The 16603-nt window shown below is 38.1% G+C and overlaps 1 protein-coding gene across 1 annotated transcript in view; it reads left to right on the top strand.

Annotated features, from left to right (window-relative positions):
- Positions 1-16603, top strand: part of DNAAF9 (dynein axonemal assembly factor 9) — a 69739-nt gene that overhangs the window by 17622 nt on the left and 35514 nt on the right. Inside the window, exons 5-13 of the mRNA XM_053975638.1 lie at positions 2931-3027; positions 4765-4871; positions 7553-7630; positions 8934-9032; positions 9770-9825; positions 10841-10976; positions 12771-12852; positions 13593-13629; positions 16220-16307. Coding sequence (XP_053831613.1) covers positions 2931-3027; positions 4765-4871; positions 7553-7630; positions 8934-9032; positions 9770-9825; positions 10841-10976; positions 12771-12852; positions 13593-13629; positions 16220-16307 — 780 coding nt within the window. The remainder of the gene's footprint in view (positions 1-2930; positions 3028-4764; positions 4872-7552; positions 7631-8933; positions 9033-9769; positions 9826-10840; positions 10977-12770; positions 12853-13592; positions 13630-16219; positions 16308-16603) is intronic.

Below are 16603 nucleotides of genomic sequence, written 5' to 3'. Positions count from 1 at the left end.
TGCCAAAGCAATGTTTGCATTGGCTGCCAGTAGTTTGAGAATATTAGAAAAGATGGGTTTAGTAAGTCCTTTAAAATCAAGAGATTTCATTATGTATTTTCATTTTAACTTTAAATCTTTCTGTCAAGAACTGTTAACCTCACTTCCACTACATCCCATGACTGATGTGAGTTTCATCTTGAACTTAAAAGTCAAAGTATTCTAGAAAAAGTCCATTTATTGTTGTGAAGTATTTTTAGAGGAGTAAAAAATGAAAATACTCTTTGTCTGGGTGTAGAATAAGGACCTTTTCATTCCAGTGGAGACTGGAAATGCTTCTTCCTACATGAAGTTCTGTGTAGTTCCTCTTCTAAGTTAGAATTGTACTGAATTCTGCAGGGAGTGGGTTTGGAGCCTGTGATGGTGAGTGAAGCCAGTGGAAAAAGGAATGGGAAAGTCAGGGAGAGAAACCTTTTGTTCCCTTGAGTTTCCAGCTTGGAAGTGATGGGACTTACAATAGACTGATTGTGTTTTTATGTGTCTGGTTGATAGCTTAGATCACAGAATTAGGAAATAATTCAGATTGCAAGGGGCCTCTGGAGATCATCTTGTCCAACCTCCTGCTTCAGTGGTGAGATCAGATCAGGTTACTCAAGGTTTTTTTGCAGCTGGGTGTTGAAAGCATCCAAGGATGACTGCAGAACCTCTGCTGGCTCTGTGCTGCATTTTCCCACTGTCCTCCTAATGAAAAAGTGTTTCCTTTTGTCAAACCCAAACCTGGCTTGTTTTAAATCTCATGACCACTGTGGAGAGAGCCTGACTTCACCATCTCAGTAATATTTTGGTGGGTTTGAGGTGCAGATATTGAGCAAGCCTGGATCTCTCCTTCTGGGACAAGTGCTGCAGCCCACTGATTGTGGTGGCCCTCCACTGATCTTGCTCCAGTTTATAAATACCTTGTCCATGGATCCCAAAACTTGTGGATACAATTCCAGGAGTGCAGCAGAGAGGGATAATTCTTGTTAGGATAGAAACAGCTGAGCTCCAGGTTCAAACATGCCACAGCAAAACCTAAAGCCTGGCTTCACAAGGCTTTTTTGTTGCCAAAATCCTTGCTGAAAGGGCAAATCTGATGGTGGGAGAACACGTGCACTTTGGAATCAGGAACAGAGAAGTTCTTACCACACAGTTGCCAGTGCAGCTGCAATCTCAGCGATTGAATTTTAAGCTTCATCTGCTTATAGGCTTTGATATGATTTATCATGGTAAGCAGGAGCCTTAATCACACAGTGTTGGCTTGAAAAAAATGATGTAACTGGCAAGGTGAACCATGTGCCTTGTTCTTTGTGGAAATGAGGGGAAAGGTTTGGTTTTGGGAGCTGAAAATACAGTTCTACTTCACTGCTGTTTGGTGTGAGTGAACTGAGCACTTGCAGTCACATTTCCAATGTATAAGAATTGCCAGTTTCCTAGAGTACTGCTGAAAGACAAACAAAACCTTGCTGTGTCAGGCTTTAAGTGCATCCTGTTTACAGGAGAATTGCCTGCAGTGGCTTTTAAGTACTTACTTCAGTGATAGAAATAACTTCATAAAAATGAAACTGAAAAAGCACAGGAATTTTAGGAATAAATAAAGCAATGCTGTACCTGGCTCTGGCAAAACACAGAGCTTCTGCTTCCTTTTTTTCCTTCCTACTTGCTTTAACTAGCCCACAGGAATTTAAGAGAATATCCTAGTTATTGGGGAAAAAAAAAATCCCATGTTACTAAAAAAAATGCCCATGTTCAAAGTGGCCAAATAGGATAAAATGCAGAAATTTGCTCTAGTAAATTTTGGGATGTCACAGTTGAACAGCAGATTGTGAGCAAGCCGTTAGCACCCTGCCAAAACCCAAGTTCTTACTCCAATGACATTTTTAAGTCTTGAGAAACTGGCAGTTGTTTGGGGCTTGGCTTTGAACTGCAACTTTGATCTGGCTTCCTGGGATTGAAGAAGGAACACACCACGGAGGAGCTGAGGCTGCACCTTAAATTCAGGCTTGGCTTAAAAGAACTTGTTCTCAAAATAAATGTGTTGGGTGTACCCTGAAGCTCACAAAAAGTTCATAATCATGTCATTTGCCTTGATAAGAAGCTCAGAGCACTGCACATAAAAATAAAATAAAACAACATAGGCAAAACACCTCTGCCTTCTGATCTTGCTCCAGAAAACAAGTGGCTCTTGAAAAAGCCAGCAGGGCTAAACCTGTTGGTTCCAGACTTGCTGCTAAACTGCTTTTCAGGTCAAAGTCAGTGTGTTTTCAGGTTTGTGTTCTGTTATAAAAATGACTTCAGTGTGATTTGTCTCTTCAGTCTGGTTTTTATGCTTTTCTGAGTTAGGATATTTGCTCTTGTCTGCTGAAGTCTTCAGTTCAGACAGTGTTGCATGGGGGTTTCTCCTCTTCTTGCCTCCTCCTTTTCCTGCAGTTCACCTCTCTCTCAGACCAAAACTGGTTCTCATTGTCCAGTCTGTGACCTGGGGCTATTCTGTCATTGATTTTCCTTGCTCAGTGTTGTTTAGCTGGTAACACAGCATCTTATTTTAATTTTTTTTCCCTCAGTGGCACGTTTTTCATGGCACATCAGCTGGTAGCCTCAAAATGACTTCTATCTTTCAAATCTAGATGTTGAAAGACTTCACTGAAAGCTGAAAACAAAGTCTATAATTATGCCTTCATATGTCATGATTAAAAACCTTACTTTGAAGTTTGATTTTTTGTTCAATTCCCATTGGCTTGACACCCCTGCCATGATGGGATTTCCAAAATCCCAAAGCACCTCCCAGAAAGGGGTGCTTGAACTCCTGGAGACTCTAGGTGATATTTTAGTGCTTTACATGCTGCATCTTCTCTTTCCTACCAATCAAATTAGGGCATGCCTAATCCAAATTGATTTTAAATGGCTTCTTTCAGTACGAAGATGAAGAAGCTGCAGAGGAATTCAAGATTTCCAGCTTTGTGGACATGGTCCGGGATTGCAGCCGCATTGGGATCCCCTACAGCTGCCAAGGTAGGGTGGGTTTTGGTTTTTTTTTTATTTATTTGTTTTTGTTAAAGTTGAGATTGAAGGTACTTGAGCTGGTATTTCAAGTTCAGACTTAGATTTTTTAAAAAAAATTATTTTACAGTTTCATAAGTAGTGAGTTTAAGGTATAAAATGGCTAACTACCTTTCTTTACAAGGTATTTTCAGGTTAAACTATCTAATTAAGAAATGATATTTAAATTATTTTTATTTTTAACTCAATAACTGATCTTTTGTGGCCTGCAATGTGGACTTTTTTTATCTAATTACAAAATATGACTTAAACTCATGAAGAAGAAGGTGAGGAAGAACAACTAACCATTACTTTAAAACTTCTATCTTAACCTTTATATATATAAATATGTATATATATGTAATTATATATACATATAATATATACTGTAATATATAATATGTAACATATAACATATAGCATACAATATACAATATACAGGATACAATATATAATATATAATAGAGAACTTTAAACTCCAAGTTTCCTACTTTGTGATATTCCTTACTTTGTGATATTCAAATTACACACTTGTAATCTTAGTGCTGTCAATCAATTTTGGAAGCCTTCTCAGCAGCCTTAGGTTAAATATAATATTCTCCTGTGGGTCTGTGCTTTTCAGCACAGAAAGTTTAAAATTCTCAGCATTTAGAGTTCAACACAGAGTGGAAGTATTTTTGCACCCTGCAGCTGCAGGGAATGAAGATTCCCTTGCTTTGGGAGAGAAATAAGGATTAGTAAGTTATTAGTTTCCTTTTAGCATCTTTTCCCTTAAGAGTTGAATTTCTTTCTGAGAGCTGGAAGCCTTCAGAGTTCATTTGGGGAGCGAATGCCCCCAGCGTGAGGCAGAGAAATAATTTGCATTCAGGGCAGTGTCTTGAGCTGCTACAGAAGTTCTCTGTTCCCATGGGAGCTCCAGATAAATCCTTCTTTATGGAAGGGGAGAATAAACATTTCTTTATGCAAGTTGCCTTTTTTAGCACTGAAAAAAACTGCCCTGCACGGCTTCCTGTTGGGATCTGGAGCCAGCCTTGAGCCTCAGCAGTGTAATCTTGCATTCTTTTTTTGTTCCTAATTCTTTATTGCTTCCCTTAGGGAAGGCTGATATGCTCTGACTGCCTGAAAAGTCATTAGTGGAAGTGCCAGGAGGAAGTTTTAATCTCCCTCGACTTAAAATTCTGCTTAAATGGGGATGATGGAAGAAATTCCTCCCTGTGAGGGTAGGGAGGGCCTGGCACAGGCTGTCCAGAGAAGCTGTGGCTACCCCTGGATCACTGGAATTATCCCAGGCCAGGTTGGACAGGTCTGGGATAGTGGAAGGTGTCCCTGCCCATGGCAGGGGAGGAAGGGGGTGAACTTTAAGGTCCTTTCCCATCCAAACCATTCTGGGATTCTGTAGGGTTGACAGTATTTACTTATGGCCAAGTATTTGAGGAACTGGAGTGAGCAAAGCTCCCTGTTTATTGTCTTGAATTTTAATGGTTAATCAGCATGTAATGAAGTTTGCAAGGAGATGTAGAATATCCTGAGAAAAAGGGACAAAATTTAGGGCATAGAGGAGCTTCTAAAATTGCCATCGGCGTGGAAAATACTTTTCGCTTCAAGATTTTCAGTTGTGCAAAAATGGGATTTTTGTACAACTGAATCTGTGAATCCCAAGGGCTGAAATGCCAGGATTTGTGAGGATTTGTTGCTGTGCTTGCTTTGCAGGCCACCTGCAGATATTTGACATGTTCATCGTGGAGAAGTGGCCAATTGTCCAGGCCTTCGCGCTCGAGGGGATCGGGGGCGACGGCTTCTTCACCATGAAATACGAAGTGAGTGCTTCCCTTGGTCATTTCCTTTCTGCAGCAGAACTTACTCATGGAGTTACTTTGTTTGGAAAGCACTTTTTGAGATGATCTAGTCCTGACTCACTGCTCAAGTGAGCTGCTAAATTGGATGAAGTTTTTTTTGGGATCTTGTAAAACTGTGGCAGGATGGAAACCCTGTGGTGTTGCTGAGATTCTGTTCTGGGCAACACAGCACTTTTTCCTGGATAAACCATTATTTGAACATTCTCCCCAGGCCTCTGCTGTGATTTAGAACTTTTTTCCTTTCCTTTTTTCCTTTCCTTTTTTCCTTTCCTTTTTTCCTTTCCTTTTTTCCTTTCCTTTTTTCCTTTCCTTTCTTCCTTTCCTTTCTTCCTTTCCTTTCTTCCTTTCCTTTCTTCCTTTCCTTTCTTCCTTTCCTTTCTTCCTTTCCTTTCTTCCTTTCCTTTCTTCCTTTCCTTTCTTCCTTTCCCTTTCTTCCTTTCCCTTTCTTCCTTTCCCTTTCTTCCTTTCCCTTTCTTCCTTTCCTTTCTTCCTTTCCCTTTTTTCCATTCCTTTCTTCCTTTCCCTTTTTTCCATTCCTTTCTTCCTTGCCTTTTTTCCTTGCCTTTTTCCTTTCTGTTCCATTCCTTCTAAAGCCATCTCTACCAATAACCAGGTTTTTTACCCCTAATTTTTTAGATGGGTTCTAGATCTTCAAGAGCAGAGCAGGAGGAGCTGGTTAGTGATGGACACCTTGAGATGAGTTCAGAAAATGAGAAAAGACTATTCTTGGGTCACTGGTTTTGACTGAAGAGATGCATCTCCTCTCACTGACATTGTATATTCATGGGTCATACCCTGCTGAATAGGGCAACAGTCAGGATTTAATTGCTCCTATATTTAATAATGATTTGCTGTTCCACTCTGAGCAAATTATGTCATTGATTTGCCCATTTATTAATTATGCTCTGAACAGCAGTTTCAGATGACAGCTTTGCATTTTTGTGCTTGTTTAAAGCTTCTTTGATTTCATTTTTTGAATCTCTGCCACAGCAATGCAGATGTTCCATTTTTCTTATCACTTCTCCATTTTTACAGCCACAATGGGCTTTTCTCTGACTCCTGATAGCTGGAAAACCTCCAGAGAATGAATAGTGCCATTTTTAAAGTCTCATCATATCTATAATTGTACATGCTTGCTCAGGAATATGCTCTGTAAGTTCCTGTGCCTTTCTGAGCACTGGAAAAAAATTTTAAGCTTTCTTCAGAGTTTTTGTTTTTTTTTTTTTTTTCCAGGGTTTTTGTCATTCCATCAGTGGTACTGTAACACCTTGTGGTGTGAACCTGCCCAATCCATTAAACCCAGAGTGCAAACAGATGAGCATCTTTGGAGAGGGCAGTCAATGGCCCTTCTCCATGTCTGAAATAAATAAATGAAAATTTCACTGGCAATTTTTAGCTCAGACTTTCCCTCTGAGATTTTTCCCTGTGCTGTTTGGGCCTTTAATTGCCCTTTAATTACCCCAGTTCATTTCACAATCCTCTAGAGGCTCTGAAAAAAATGTTCAGACACAGTGGCACAGAGAGAACCTCTCCTGTGTGATCCAGGGAGCTGATGCTGTCCCCAAGCACTCCTGGAATGCTTCAAAAGGAGCAGGGGAAGTTCTTGCATTCCTTTTTTAAGAGCAATCATGTTGGCTCTGGCAGTCCAGCCAGCTCCAGCTGGAGTTCTTGCTTGCTTCCTCCTTGAAATCATGAGGGGATTTCAAATGGGAAGTGACATTCTTAACTTTTTATGTGTTTGTGTGGTTCTGTGTTGCTAATGGGGGAGGAAACCAGGATGGAAGTGCATTTGGGATCACTGTAAATCATCTATGAATTAATTCTTCTGCCATTATTAAAAGGGGAGGTTTTTTGGTGCATTTTTAGCTCAGATTTTCCCCTGTGCTGTGTGTTCTTTTAGATTTGAATGTAATTAAAGGATGATAATTCAGCATTTTTCCCAGTCTTTTAAAGGCAGTTGCTCTTTTACTGGATAAATCAGAGCTGCTCAAGATGCTTTAATTTAGAAAATTTACTGTATTTATAGGAATGGAATGGAGGTGAGGTCTGGGAAATCATTATTACATGAGTACCTGGAATAAATGTAAAGCAGTGGGTTAAGATAATTCCAGCCAATGTTGCATTTTTAACTAAATGGGTGATGGGGAACCCTGTAAATGCAGAATCATTCAGATACAAGTGTCCCTTAAGAATATATTTTTAAATATTATTCTCCATATGCATCATCCTGCTACTTGGAAGAAAGTATTGCAAAGTTGAACTGTCTTAGCCTAAATTTACATCAGCTTGGGGCAAATATTGGCTGATGCTGAGGATGACTAACCCTGGAATTGGCTCTTGGCTGTCTTAACTCAGAAAACTCATCTTGCCCTTTTGCCTGCACCAGCTCATGCAGTTCTTTGCTATTAAATTGAAAAATTACTGTGAAATGATTTGTTTGGAGGATGCAGAGAAAGCTTTGCACAGAGTTCAGACCCTCACTGGTCAGGTCTTTTGTAACAGAGTAAAAATATTTGTGAGATCAGAGTGGAACTATTTGTGAAATCAGAGTTAAGGAGCAGTGTTCCTGTCTCAGCTTGAGCCTGCATCTGTGGCTTTCTTCGTGGTGTTTTTCACAGAAATGTGTTTAAAATCTCTTTCAGTTAATGGATGTCAGTGCTGACTTGTGGAAGACCTACAGCAAAATGGATCCCGTGTCCTTGGAGGATTTGCTTTTTGAGGTAATGCAGGTGAAATGTTCTGCCTCAGCTCCTGCTCGGTGTAACCACAGAGTAAAAATGTTGTCATTTTGTTTGGTTTTAATTAAGTTCATGGCCTTAATCCACAGACTCTGCCTGCTATTGCTTGCAGGGTCTCCTCCCATTCCTTCCATCTACCACAAACCCTGCAAAACGCTAAAAGAACTTGTCTTGGTTTCCATGAATTTATTACTTTGTCTGAAAATCTCCTAAAAATTTTCCTTCATGACATTAAACCATGTACAAAATACATGAAGTTGCTGTGGTTTAATCCTCCTTTTGCAGCAAGGAGGGCTAAAAAAACCCCCTTGAGCACACAGCCATTCTTTCAGGAGAAATAAAGCATTTTTCAGATGTTTTGTAGCTCTTTTAAGTGGGGAACAGTGACACTCAGTGGCTGCCCTGATGCTTTGGGAAATACAAACACTGGGAAGGGATTCTCACATTATTGCCATGCCCTGATCTCAGTTCTAGAGGAGAAAGCATTGTAGAAATATTAGTATTTATAATTAAAATTTATATTTATAATTTATTAGCATTTATATTTTAATAGTATATATATTTCTATAATTATTGGTACATAATTACTTTTATATATTATGATTATGTATAATAATATATTATGTATAATAATTCTAACAATCATTTGTCTATTATAATATTTTATTAATATTTATATTTAATAGTACATCTATTTTATAATTATCGACATATAATAAAATTAATTAAAACATATTAATTTTTAATCTGTTTCTAGCTTGATAGCAATTTAATATGTACAAAATTCAGCAGTAATTGTCTTTTATTAATAAAATACTGGTAGTTCACACCAATTTGGTTGTTTAATCAACTGCTATAATGAAAATTAAATTACCATAGAGTTTTTACAAGATTCTCAGTCTAAACAATCACTCCCTGATATTTCACTTCCCCTCTCTGTCTGGAAGGGAGATTCATGTTTGGGACTTGTCCTATGCTCTGAGCAGACCTATTTATTATAATTTGAAGCTTTCAATCTGGAAGTTGTTGTTAAATTGACTTAAATTTTCTGAAAACAATAAGCATAAAACCACACACCCATAAAAAATAAAATCCAGCAGAATATCCTTATCTTCTAAAATATATTTATATTATTTTCTTATATATAATATTATTATATATTGCATATTATATATTTATTTTCCTGAGCTTTTTGTTTCATTGGGCAGTCTGTATTCCAGTGAAATGTCACCTTTGCCTTCATTTCTCTTGCCTTGGGATGTAATGTCAAATATTTTCCTTCTAGGATTTAATGATATTTGAACACCAGTGGACCAACTTTTTTGCTAATTTTGACACTGAAATCCCCTTCATTCTGGAACTCTCAGAATCTCAGGCTGGGGAGGTAGGCCTGCTTCAGCAATCCTCGAGTATCCATGCAGAAGGAATAATTATTCAGCATTAATTTGGGTTTTTTTTTCCCCCTATCCCATCTCACTTTTCATGTTTGAGGGGTAAAAACACAAGCTTTAGATTTTTTAAAGTCACCACCCTCCTTAAAAAATCCATGGTATGATGGCTGAGGACTGCAGGGGTAATTCAGTCGAGTGTTTGCTCACTGATAATTCAATTTATACCTGCACAGGAGGTATTTGTAGGTAGATTAACTTGCATTTGGATGGAATCTGGTATGTGCAGGGCTTGACAAGTTGAATTTGCACATCACAAACCTCAAACATAACTTGGGGGGGTAGCACAGAGCATGGGAGAAAACAGCACAGCATTTCTGGGGGTTTTCAAGCATTTTGTTGCTTTTTTTGATGCATTTTGTTGGTTTTTTGGATGCATTTTGAAGCCTTTTGATGCTTTTTTGAAGCATTTTGTTGCTTCCTCTGGGATGGTGGAAGGTGGAAGGGCTTTGGAACTAAATGGGCTTTAAGGTCCCTCTCAACCTAAATCATTTAATGATTTAATGATATGAGAGACTTAGTGGTGTTTGGGTTTGTTTGTGGAGGTTGGAAGTATTTTCTGAGGGTTCAGGAGTTTTCTCTGAGAAGGATAATTCAGGTTTAATTAATGAGAGGATATTTCACACTTCTGTTCATGTGCTTCTTAATAATTTTTGTTTTCAATTCTTCACAGCCCTTCAGAAGTTATTTCAGCCATGGCATGATCTCAAGCCATATAACAGATAACAGGTAATTATTACTCATCATTATTATTACTCATTATTCCTTCTGGTGTCATTACTACCTCAATATTTTATTTCCATATCCCTGATGCCATAATGTTTAACATTTTTTTTTTTTTTGTATCACCTCAGTATATCAAATCTCCTACTGAAAAACAAACCTGTGCAAAATTCTTTCCCATCCTGGAAGGACAAGCTGAATTTTCCCAGGGTTTAATGCTGTAGTTCTTACATATACCATGAAATTTTGTGCATTATGATCTGTTCCTTCCTTGTTCCATCCCTGGAAAAGGTTGGATGGGGATTGGAACAACCTGGGGTAGTGGAAGGTGTTCCCTGCCCATGGCAGGGGTTGGAATGAGATGATCTTTAAGGTTCCCTCCAACCCAAACCATCCTGTGACTCTGTGGGAAAGTTTTAACCAAAAGTTGTTGTTTAGCTGAAGGTTCTGTTGCAAAATCCACGTTCTGCTGTTGTGAGCTAATCAAGGTTTGTTTGGCTAAATCAATCTCTCTGCACATTCTCCTGTATTTGGAGTAAACCAGTGGAGTTCAATGCTCTTTATTGCTGGCAGCATCCTCTGCTGTTTGCATTGCATTAAAGAAAAGAAAATCCTCGACCTCTCCAGCTGAGTCTTGGGCCCAAAGCCAGAACTAAACCCAAAATAGTTTTGTTTGTTTCCAACACGGTCATTTCAGGGCTTTTCAAGGTGGTGAATTTTAAACTAAGCAGCTTTTCAAGACAGTTTAAGATAAAAGAATCTTCTAAGAGCATTTGGGAGCAACCTTGAGATAAGTTCATTGTATTTGAAAGAAATTATCATTTTATAAATGCAAGAAGATTTTTTTCTTTAGAACTTGCTCGTTTCACTGTGAAGCTTTGTGCAGCTTTAGTAATTTTTTTTTTTTTCTTAGTGTGAGAAATTCAGCAGTTGGTCTATCACACTTGAAAGCTTTATTTTCATTTGTTGGTTGTAAACTTCCTGCAAGTATTTTGGTGGTGATTCCCTCTCTCCTCCTCAGCCCGAGCCGTCAGCCCTTTGTCCTCTTTGGCAGCCACTCCACAAAGGAAAACTTGAACACTGGGAACTTTAATTTTCCATCTGAAGGACATCTGGTCCGAAACACTGGCCTTGGTGGAAGCACTGCCAAGCATATGGTAAGGCTTTAGAGAAGTTATCTGAGATTTTGAAGTATATTCTCTTTCTCTTTGTATATTTTTTGTGCTTGTCTTCCATGAGTTAAAAATTGAATTCTTCTTAACATAAAGCACCATAGCAAGCCATCAGTTTAAGGAACAAATGTGATTTTTCTTGCTCTTTCCAAGTGAAACTGTAGTGGATTCTTAATCAGGGACTGCTGAATGAGTTAAAATAATTTATTCTCTGGAAAAAGACAACTTTTGCTGTAAGTGGGTGGGAGAGAGGGAAATGCTGTTTGTGTCCTGGCCACAAAGTGAAAACCTTCTGTGATACACTTACCGGTGACACACAGATTCCATTTTAATCACATTTATTTAGTAATTTCTTAAGAAAAAAAAACCAAAAAGCCACTTTTTTTTTTTTTTTGATAACACCTTTGTGAATAGACCTAGGATATACCACCATATACCCAAATTCCAGTGTTTGCTTCAACAACTATTGACCAAACTCTGAAAAACCTTTCATAAAGTTCCAGGACTGTTCTGATGAAGTTGCAAAGATTAACTTGCTTCCATTTCCAAGTAAAAAAGCTGGGTTGTTAAACATGATTAACTTGTTTCCATATCCAAGTTAAAACTGTGTTGTTAAACATGATTAACTTGTTTCCATTTCCAAGTAAAAAAGCTGGGTTGTTAAACATGATTAACTCGTTTCCATATCCAAGTTAAAGCTGGGTTGTTAAACATGATTAACTTGTTTCCATATCCAAGTTAAAGCTGGGTTGTTAAACATGATTAACTTATTTTTATATCCAAGTTAAAACTGGGTTGTTAAACATGATTAACTTGTTTCCATTTCCAAGTAAAAGCTGGGTTGTTAAACATGATTAACTTATTTCCATTTCCAAGTAAAAGCTGGGTTGTCGTGCCTGGGCAGGCGACCCCAGGGAATTGGGATCCTCTGGCTGGAGGGCCTGGGTGGCTCCAGAAGGCAACTTGGCAGCGAAGGAGGAGAGAGGTAGAGTGTGGAGAGAGCTCCCTGCTGCCTCCTGGGGCTCTGGGAGTGGTGTGAGCCCTGAGCAGGTGGATGTGGCTGAGCACAGGCCATGCTGGAGTGAGAGCATGAGTGAGGCCATGAGTTGATGAGCTTGTCAGCATTTCATGTGCAGCTGCCTCAGGGATGGATGGACGTGGGGTTTCTGGGCACGAATCGCGTGTGCAGAGCCTGAGGAAAGAGTGGTTTTGCATCTTGGTGAAATCTCATCCTCCATTTGCTGCTCTTAACACTATTTCTGTAAAAACACTTGCAAGTCTGTCTTTCCTTCCCTTGTTAACGATAAGATGCCATTTGATACCTTTGAAAATGCAAGTACTGTGTTATTCTGATGTACTTGCTCCCTCTGTTGTCCTCAGATTCTGATGCTGTTCTTAAAAAGGTGGTTTATTTACAGGTACAGGTGATACTGTTTTAATAGGGTGTCATGAAAATAGTAAATAAGACCAAGTGCCAGCGTAGTTATGGGAACCTGACACACTTTCCTCTTCATGAAAAGAGCAGTTGACATAGGAAATTGAAAACACAAGTCAGAGCTCATCTCCTTTCCAAAGTCTTTCAACCATTCAGGTCAAGTCAAAAGTGAAATAGACCTTTGAAAACGTAAGTTGCTTTTTCACAATCCAGTTCCGTCTGTGTTGTAAACTTCTGTAGTCTGTCAGTGCTTAGAAGACTTAAGGGGAACGTAGTTAATTGTTAATTATTGCACCAATTTGTTTTACTGATGTCTTTTGTATCTCATTAATACTGACTGCTAGGTAGTGCAGTGTGTATCTCCAAAGGGACCTCTGGCTTGTTCAAGGACCTATTTTTTTGGAGCCACTCACATTCCTTTCCTGGGTAAGTGCATTAAATACACCAAGGCAGTTATTACCTCTGATTCCATTAAAAATTTGTAGCAATTAAAGGCTTTGCTTCCTTTATAACTGATAGATTCTGTAGCCAGTGCATGAAATCATAGCAGATTTTGTGGGTAAAATCTGTCAGATCTGAGTGTTAAACAGAAAATCTGTCAGATCTCAGTGTTCAGATGCTTTTTAAAGTATTAAACAAATATTTAAGTCCATGTTCCATATGGATTTATAAAAAACCAGTCTCCAAAATATAGTAATTCAAACTGAGAGTTGTCAAGTAACTGAGGATTTTATTTATTTTATCTGTCTTTTATCCTCAGTATAATGAGTTACAGTAGCTGTATTTCCAAATAAAAACAAGCCATGTAAAAATTTTAAAAACCATTTTCTTATGTATTTTAAATGGCTGGAAGAGTTCATGGATGAAGGGTTGTCTTGAAAATAATGATGATAATAATGATAATAATAATGATGATAATAATAATAATAATAATCCCCACATTATATATATATATATATATATATATATATATATATATATATAAATAATATAGATACTGGTCTCAGAACAGCTGAAGAGAGGGTGGTTGGAGGATTGGAATTACAGCCTGTATTTGCCCTAGTAGTATAAAATCCTGGATAAATTCCATGTAAAATGTGCAGCAAAAATGTTCTCAGAGTGCTTAAACCAAACATTTTTTAATTATTATTTTTGTTTTAATGCAGGAAATGACAATGAGATGCCCAAGCAAGCTGAGCAAGTGTAAGCTGACAATTTTTTTTATTATTCCTTAACTCTTCTTTCTTTCTTTCTACCTCGTGGCAGTAGGTGAAACTTGCTTTTAGTGGCTGTTGGCATTTGCAGAGACATTTTTTAATTCAGAATAATGTGCATAGGACGGGGTTGCAAAGGCAAAATGCTTGTGGAGAGTTTCAGTGCCTGCATGAGGAACTGTTAGGAAAGGAAATATTAGTAAATTTTGCTCAAATTGTAGTAAAAAAATAATCTTAACAGTCACTTGAATAATTTTTAAAGACACTTCATGTAAACCAAAGGAGAAAAGTCTCTCACACTGTAGCATCTTGCACAGATGAAATAAATAATTTTTTGACCAGTTTAATTAACAATGTGTAAGATTTCTGACGCTTAGTGAAAATGCCACCAGGGAACACTCAAACTTGGGAAGAAATTCACTGTGTTCAAGTTAGATCTAAGTTAATTTTCCCCAAAAGTTGGGAAGCTGCAAAGCTTCTGCACATTTTAACCTTCTCAAAAATCACACTTTGTTTATCCGTGTTGATGTCCACTTCCTCTGCATGTTGTAGATCCTTGTCCAGCTTGGAGAACACAATAGATAATCTGCTTTGCTCCTGCTCTCTCTCTTGATAAACCAGACTTTTCCTTAGAGATTTTGTCCTCCTTATTAATTGGGATCATTTTAGGAGCTTGTTTTTGCTTCTGCAAAGCTGCGTGACCTGTAGCAAGATATTAAAGATGTGTCAGTGCTGTTACATGAAATACTATTGACTCCTGGTAAATAAAAATGGAATTATTGCACTGAGCAGCAGATTTTCCTTTTTTTTAGAGAAAACTGAACTCCAACAGATATTTTTTCTTGCATTGCTCAAACATTTTTTGTCCTCCTTCAAAAATCCTTTGTACTAAATACATTTCAATCAAGAGAAGCTCTAAACAAAGCAGGAGTTGATAAAGGCAGTAATTTAAAAATAATGTGTTTTTCTTGGGAGCATCTCTGTATTGGTTCAAATAACCTAATTTCAACAACAGTAATATAATTGGCTTTTTTTTTGACAAACCTGAACTCCTGATTTTCAGCGTAGTTTGCAGTTGTGTCCTACTTCTTACAGTCGTCAAAAAGTGAAATAAAAAGTATTTTATGAACACTAGTCATTCCAAATTTAGCTGTACTGATTGCCTGGAATGCATAAATTAACTTTGAAAATTGAAGAGTAAACTAGGATAAATTTTTTGGTTTTATTTTTATTTTAAGAAAATGCTTCAAAAGCAACACAAAAGAAATCCTGTGCTGGTTTTTTTGATTTTTTTTTTTTTTTTTCTCACTGCTAGCTTTAAAATGTTAAAATGGGATCTCACTGAGGTGTTTTCTTGCAAATATATATGTGAATTTGAGGGAAAATAGGAATGGTTACAAAGTCTGGAAGAATTACAATATAAAGGAATTACATTGCTTTCCCGGGTGCAGTGAAAACATGCTAAGTGCATATGAAAGCACAGGAAATTACAATCCAGAAACATGAAAAAACAGTGAGAAAGCTCAATTTAAAAATCACTTGCTGCTGTTGGGGATGATGAAAGACAAGCTTTGGTGCATTTTGAGGTTCCTCCATGTTTGGGGTCTTCAGATGCTTTTTTTTTCCCATCCTTCAGGAATGCTTTGCATTTGGCTTAAATGCTGTATCCTTCTCTTTCCTCCCCCCTCTTCCCTCCCTCAGTATTGGCAGTGGAGTAATGAGAAAACTTAAAAATTTGGGGACTGATTCTCTTGGTCTGCTCATCTTTTTTTTTTTATATAATTTAGCAGGAAAACAGAGGCTGATTTTCCTTGGCTGGGCACATGTGGGTTTTTTTTTTTTCCCCCAGTGGTTCTGGAGCTGTAAATGTGTCAATAGCTAAAAGTCACTCCTGACTTTGGTTTATTTCTGTACAATTCTTTCAGTCCCCTTTTAAGAAGGGAATTGGACTAAGCTGGGATGGAGATTTCATGGAATTGTGGAATGGTTTGGGTTGGAAGAGATCTTTAAAGATCATCTCATTCCAATATTCTGCCAGGAGAGGGGAGGATAGCAGGGACATCTTCCACTATCCCAGGTGGCTCCAAGACTTGTCCAGCCTGGCCTTGGACACTTCCAGGGATCCAGGAGCATCCACAGCTTCTCTGGGAATTCCATTCCAGGGCCTCCCCACCCTCACAGGGAACAATTCCCTCCCAGAATCCCATCTATCCCTCCCCTCTGTCACCCCAGGCCCTACATTTAGGATGTGATTCTTAAACCCAACTGCAGCAAAAGGCAACAGTAAAACAGATTTTTTTATTCCTGACTACCAAAAGCACCAGATACATTTATATCAAGAGTTATTTCCCTAAAATATCCTGTAATTTGAGCAATTTCCTCGCTCTAAATTAATTTTCTTAAACAGAAAATTAAAAGCTTAAAGCTTAACTATAAAACTACTTCTCCACTTATTCCAGCAAAGACCCCTTCCTTATTATTAAGGGAGTTGTGCAATGAGAGGAAAAACTGCTCCTTTAAAGAGAGGAGGAAGAAAACTCTGCCTGTCCAGTAAATGTTGTGTTTGTATTTCTCTTCAGTACGCTGTTGTCGCAAATATATTCTGCTGTTGTAGAGGCTGTGCTTGCTGGCATTGAGTGCTATGCTAAAACTTCCACTGAATCCAAGGTAAATGAAGTTGATAAATGAAATTTAATTGTTCCTCTCTCTGTGATTGTTGGTTTGGATTGCTTGCAGTATGAGATTTACGTGCAAACCAAAAAGAAAACCGAAAGAATTCCCGTGTTCCGCTCAATGGAATAACACAAAGGTCACACCCTGGCCTCCAACCAGGCTCTGAATTCTGTTTAAAAATAAAAAAATAAAAGAGAGATTTCAGAGTGTGTCTCATTTTACCCATCTCCAGCTGGTTTTCCATCTTCTCATGGATTTTCCTGACCTCATAGTAAGGAAAATGAGCAATG

The sequence above is a fragment of the Vidua macroura genome, chromosome 4, assembly GCF_024509145.1.
Source record: "Vidua macroura isolate BioBank_ID:100142 chromosome 4, ASM2450914v1, whole genome shotgun sequence".
Classification (NCBI taxonomy): domain Eukaryota; kingdom Metazoa; phylum Chordata; class Aves; order Passeriformes; family Viduidae; genus Vidua; species Vidua macroura.
The sequence above is the reverse complement of the archived record's forward strand: the minus strand, read 5'-3'. Positions and strand labels throughout refer to the sequence as shown.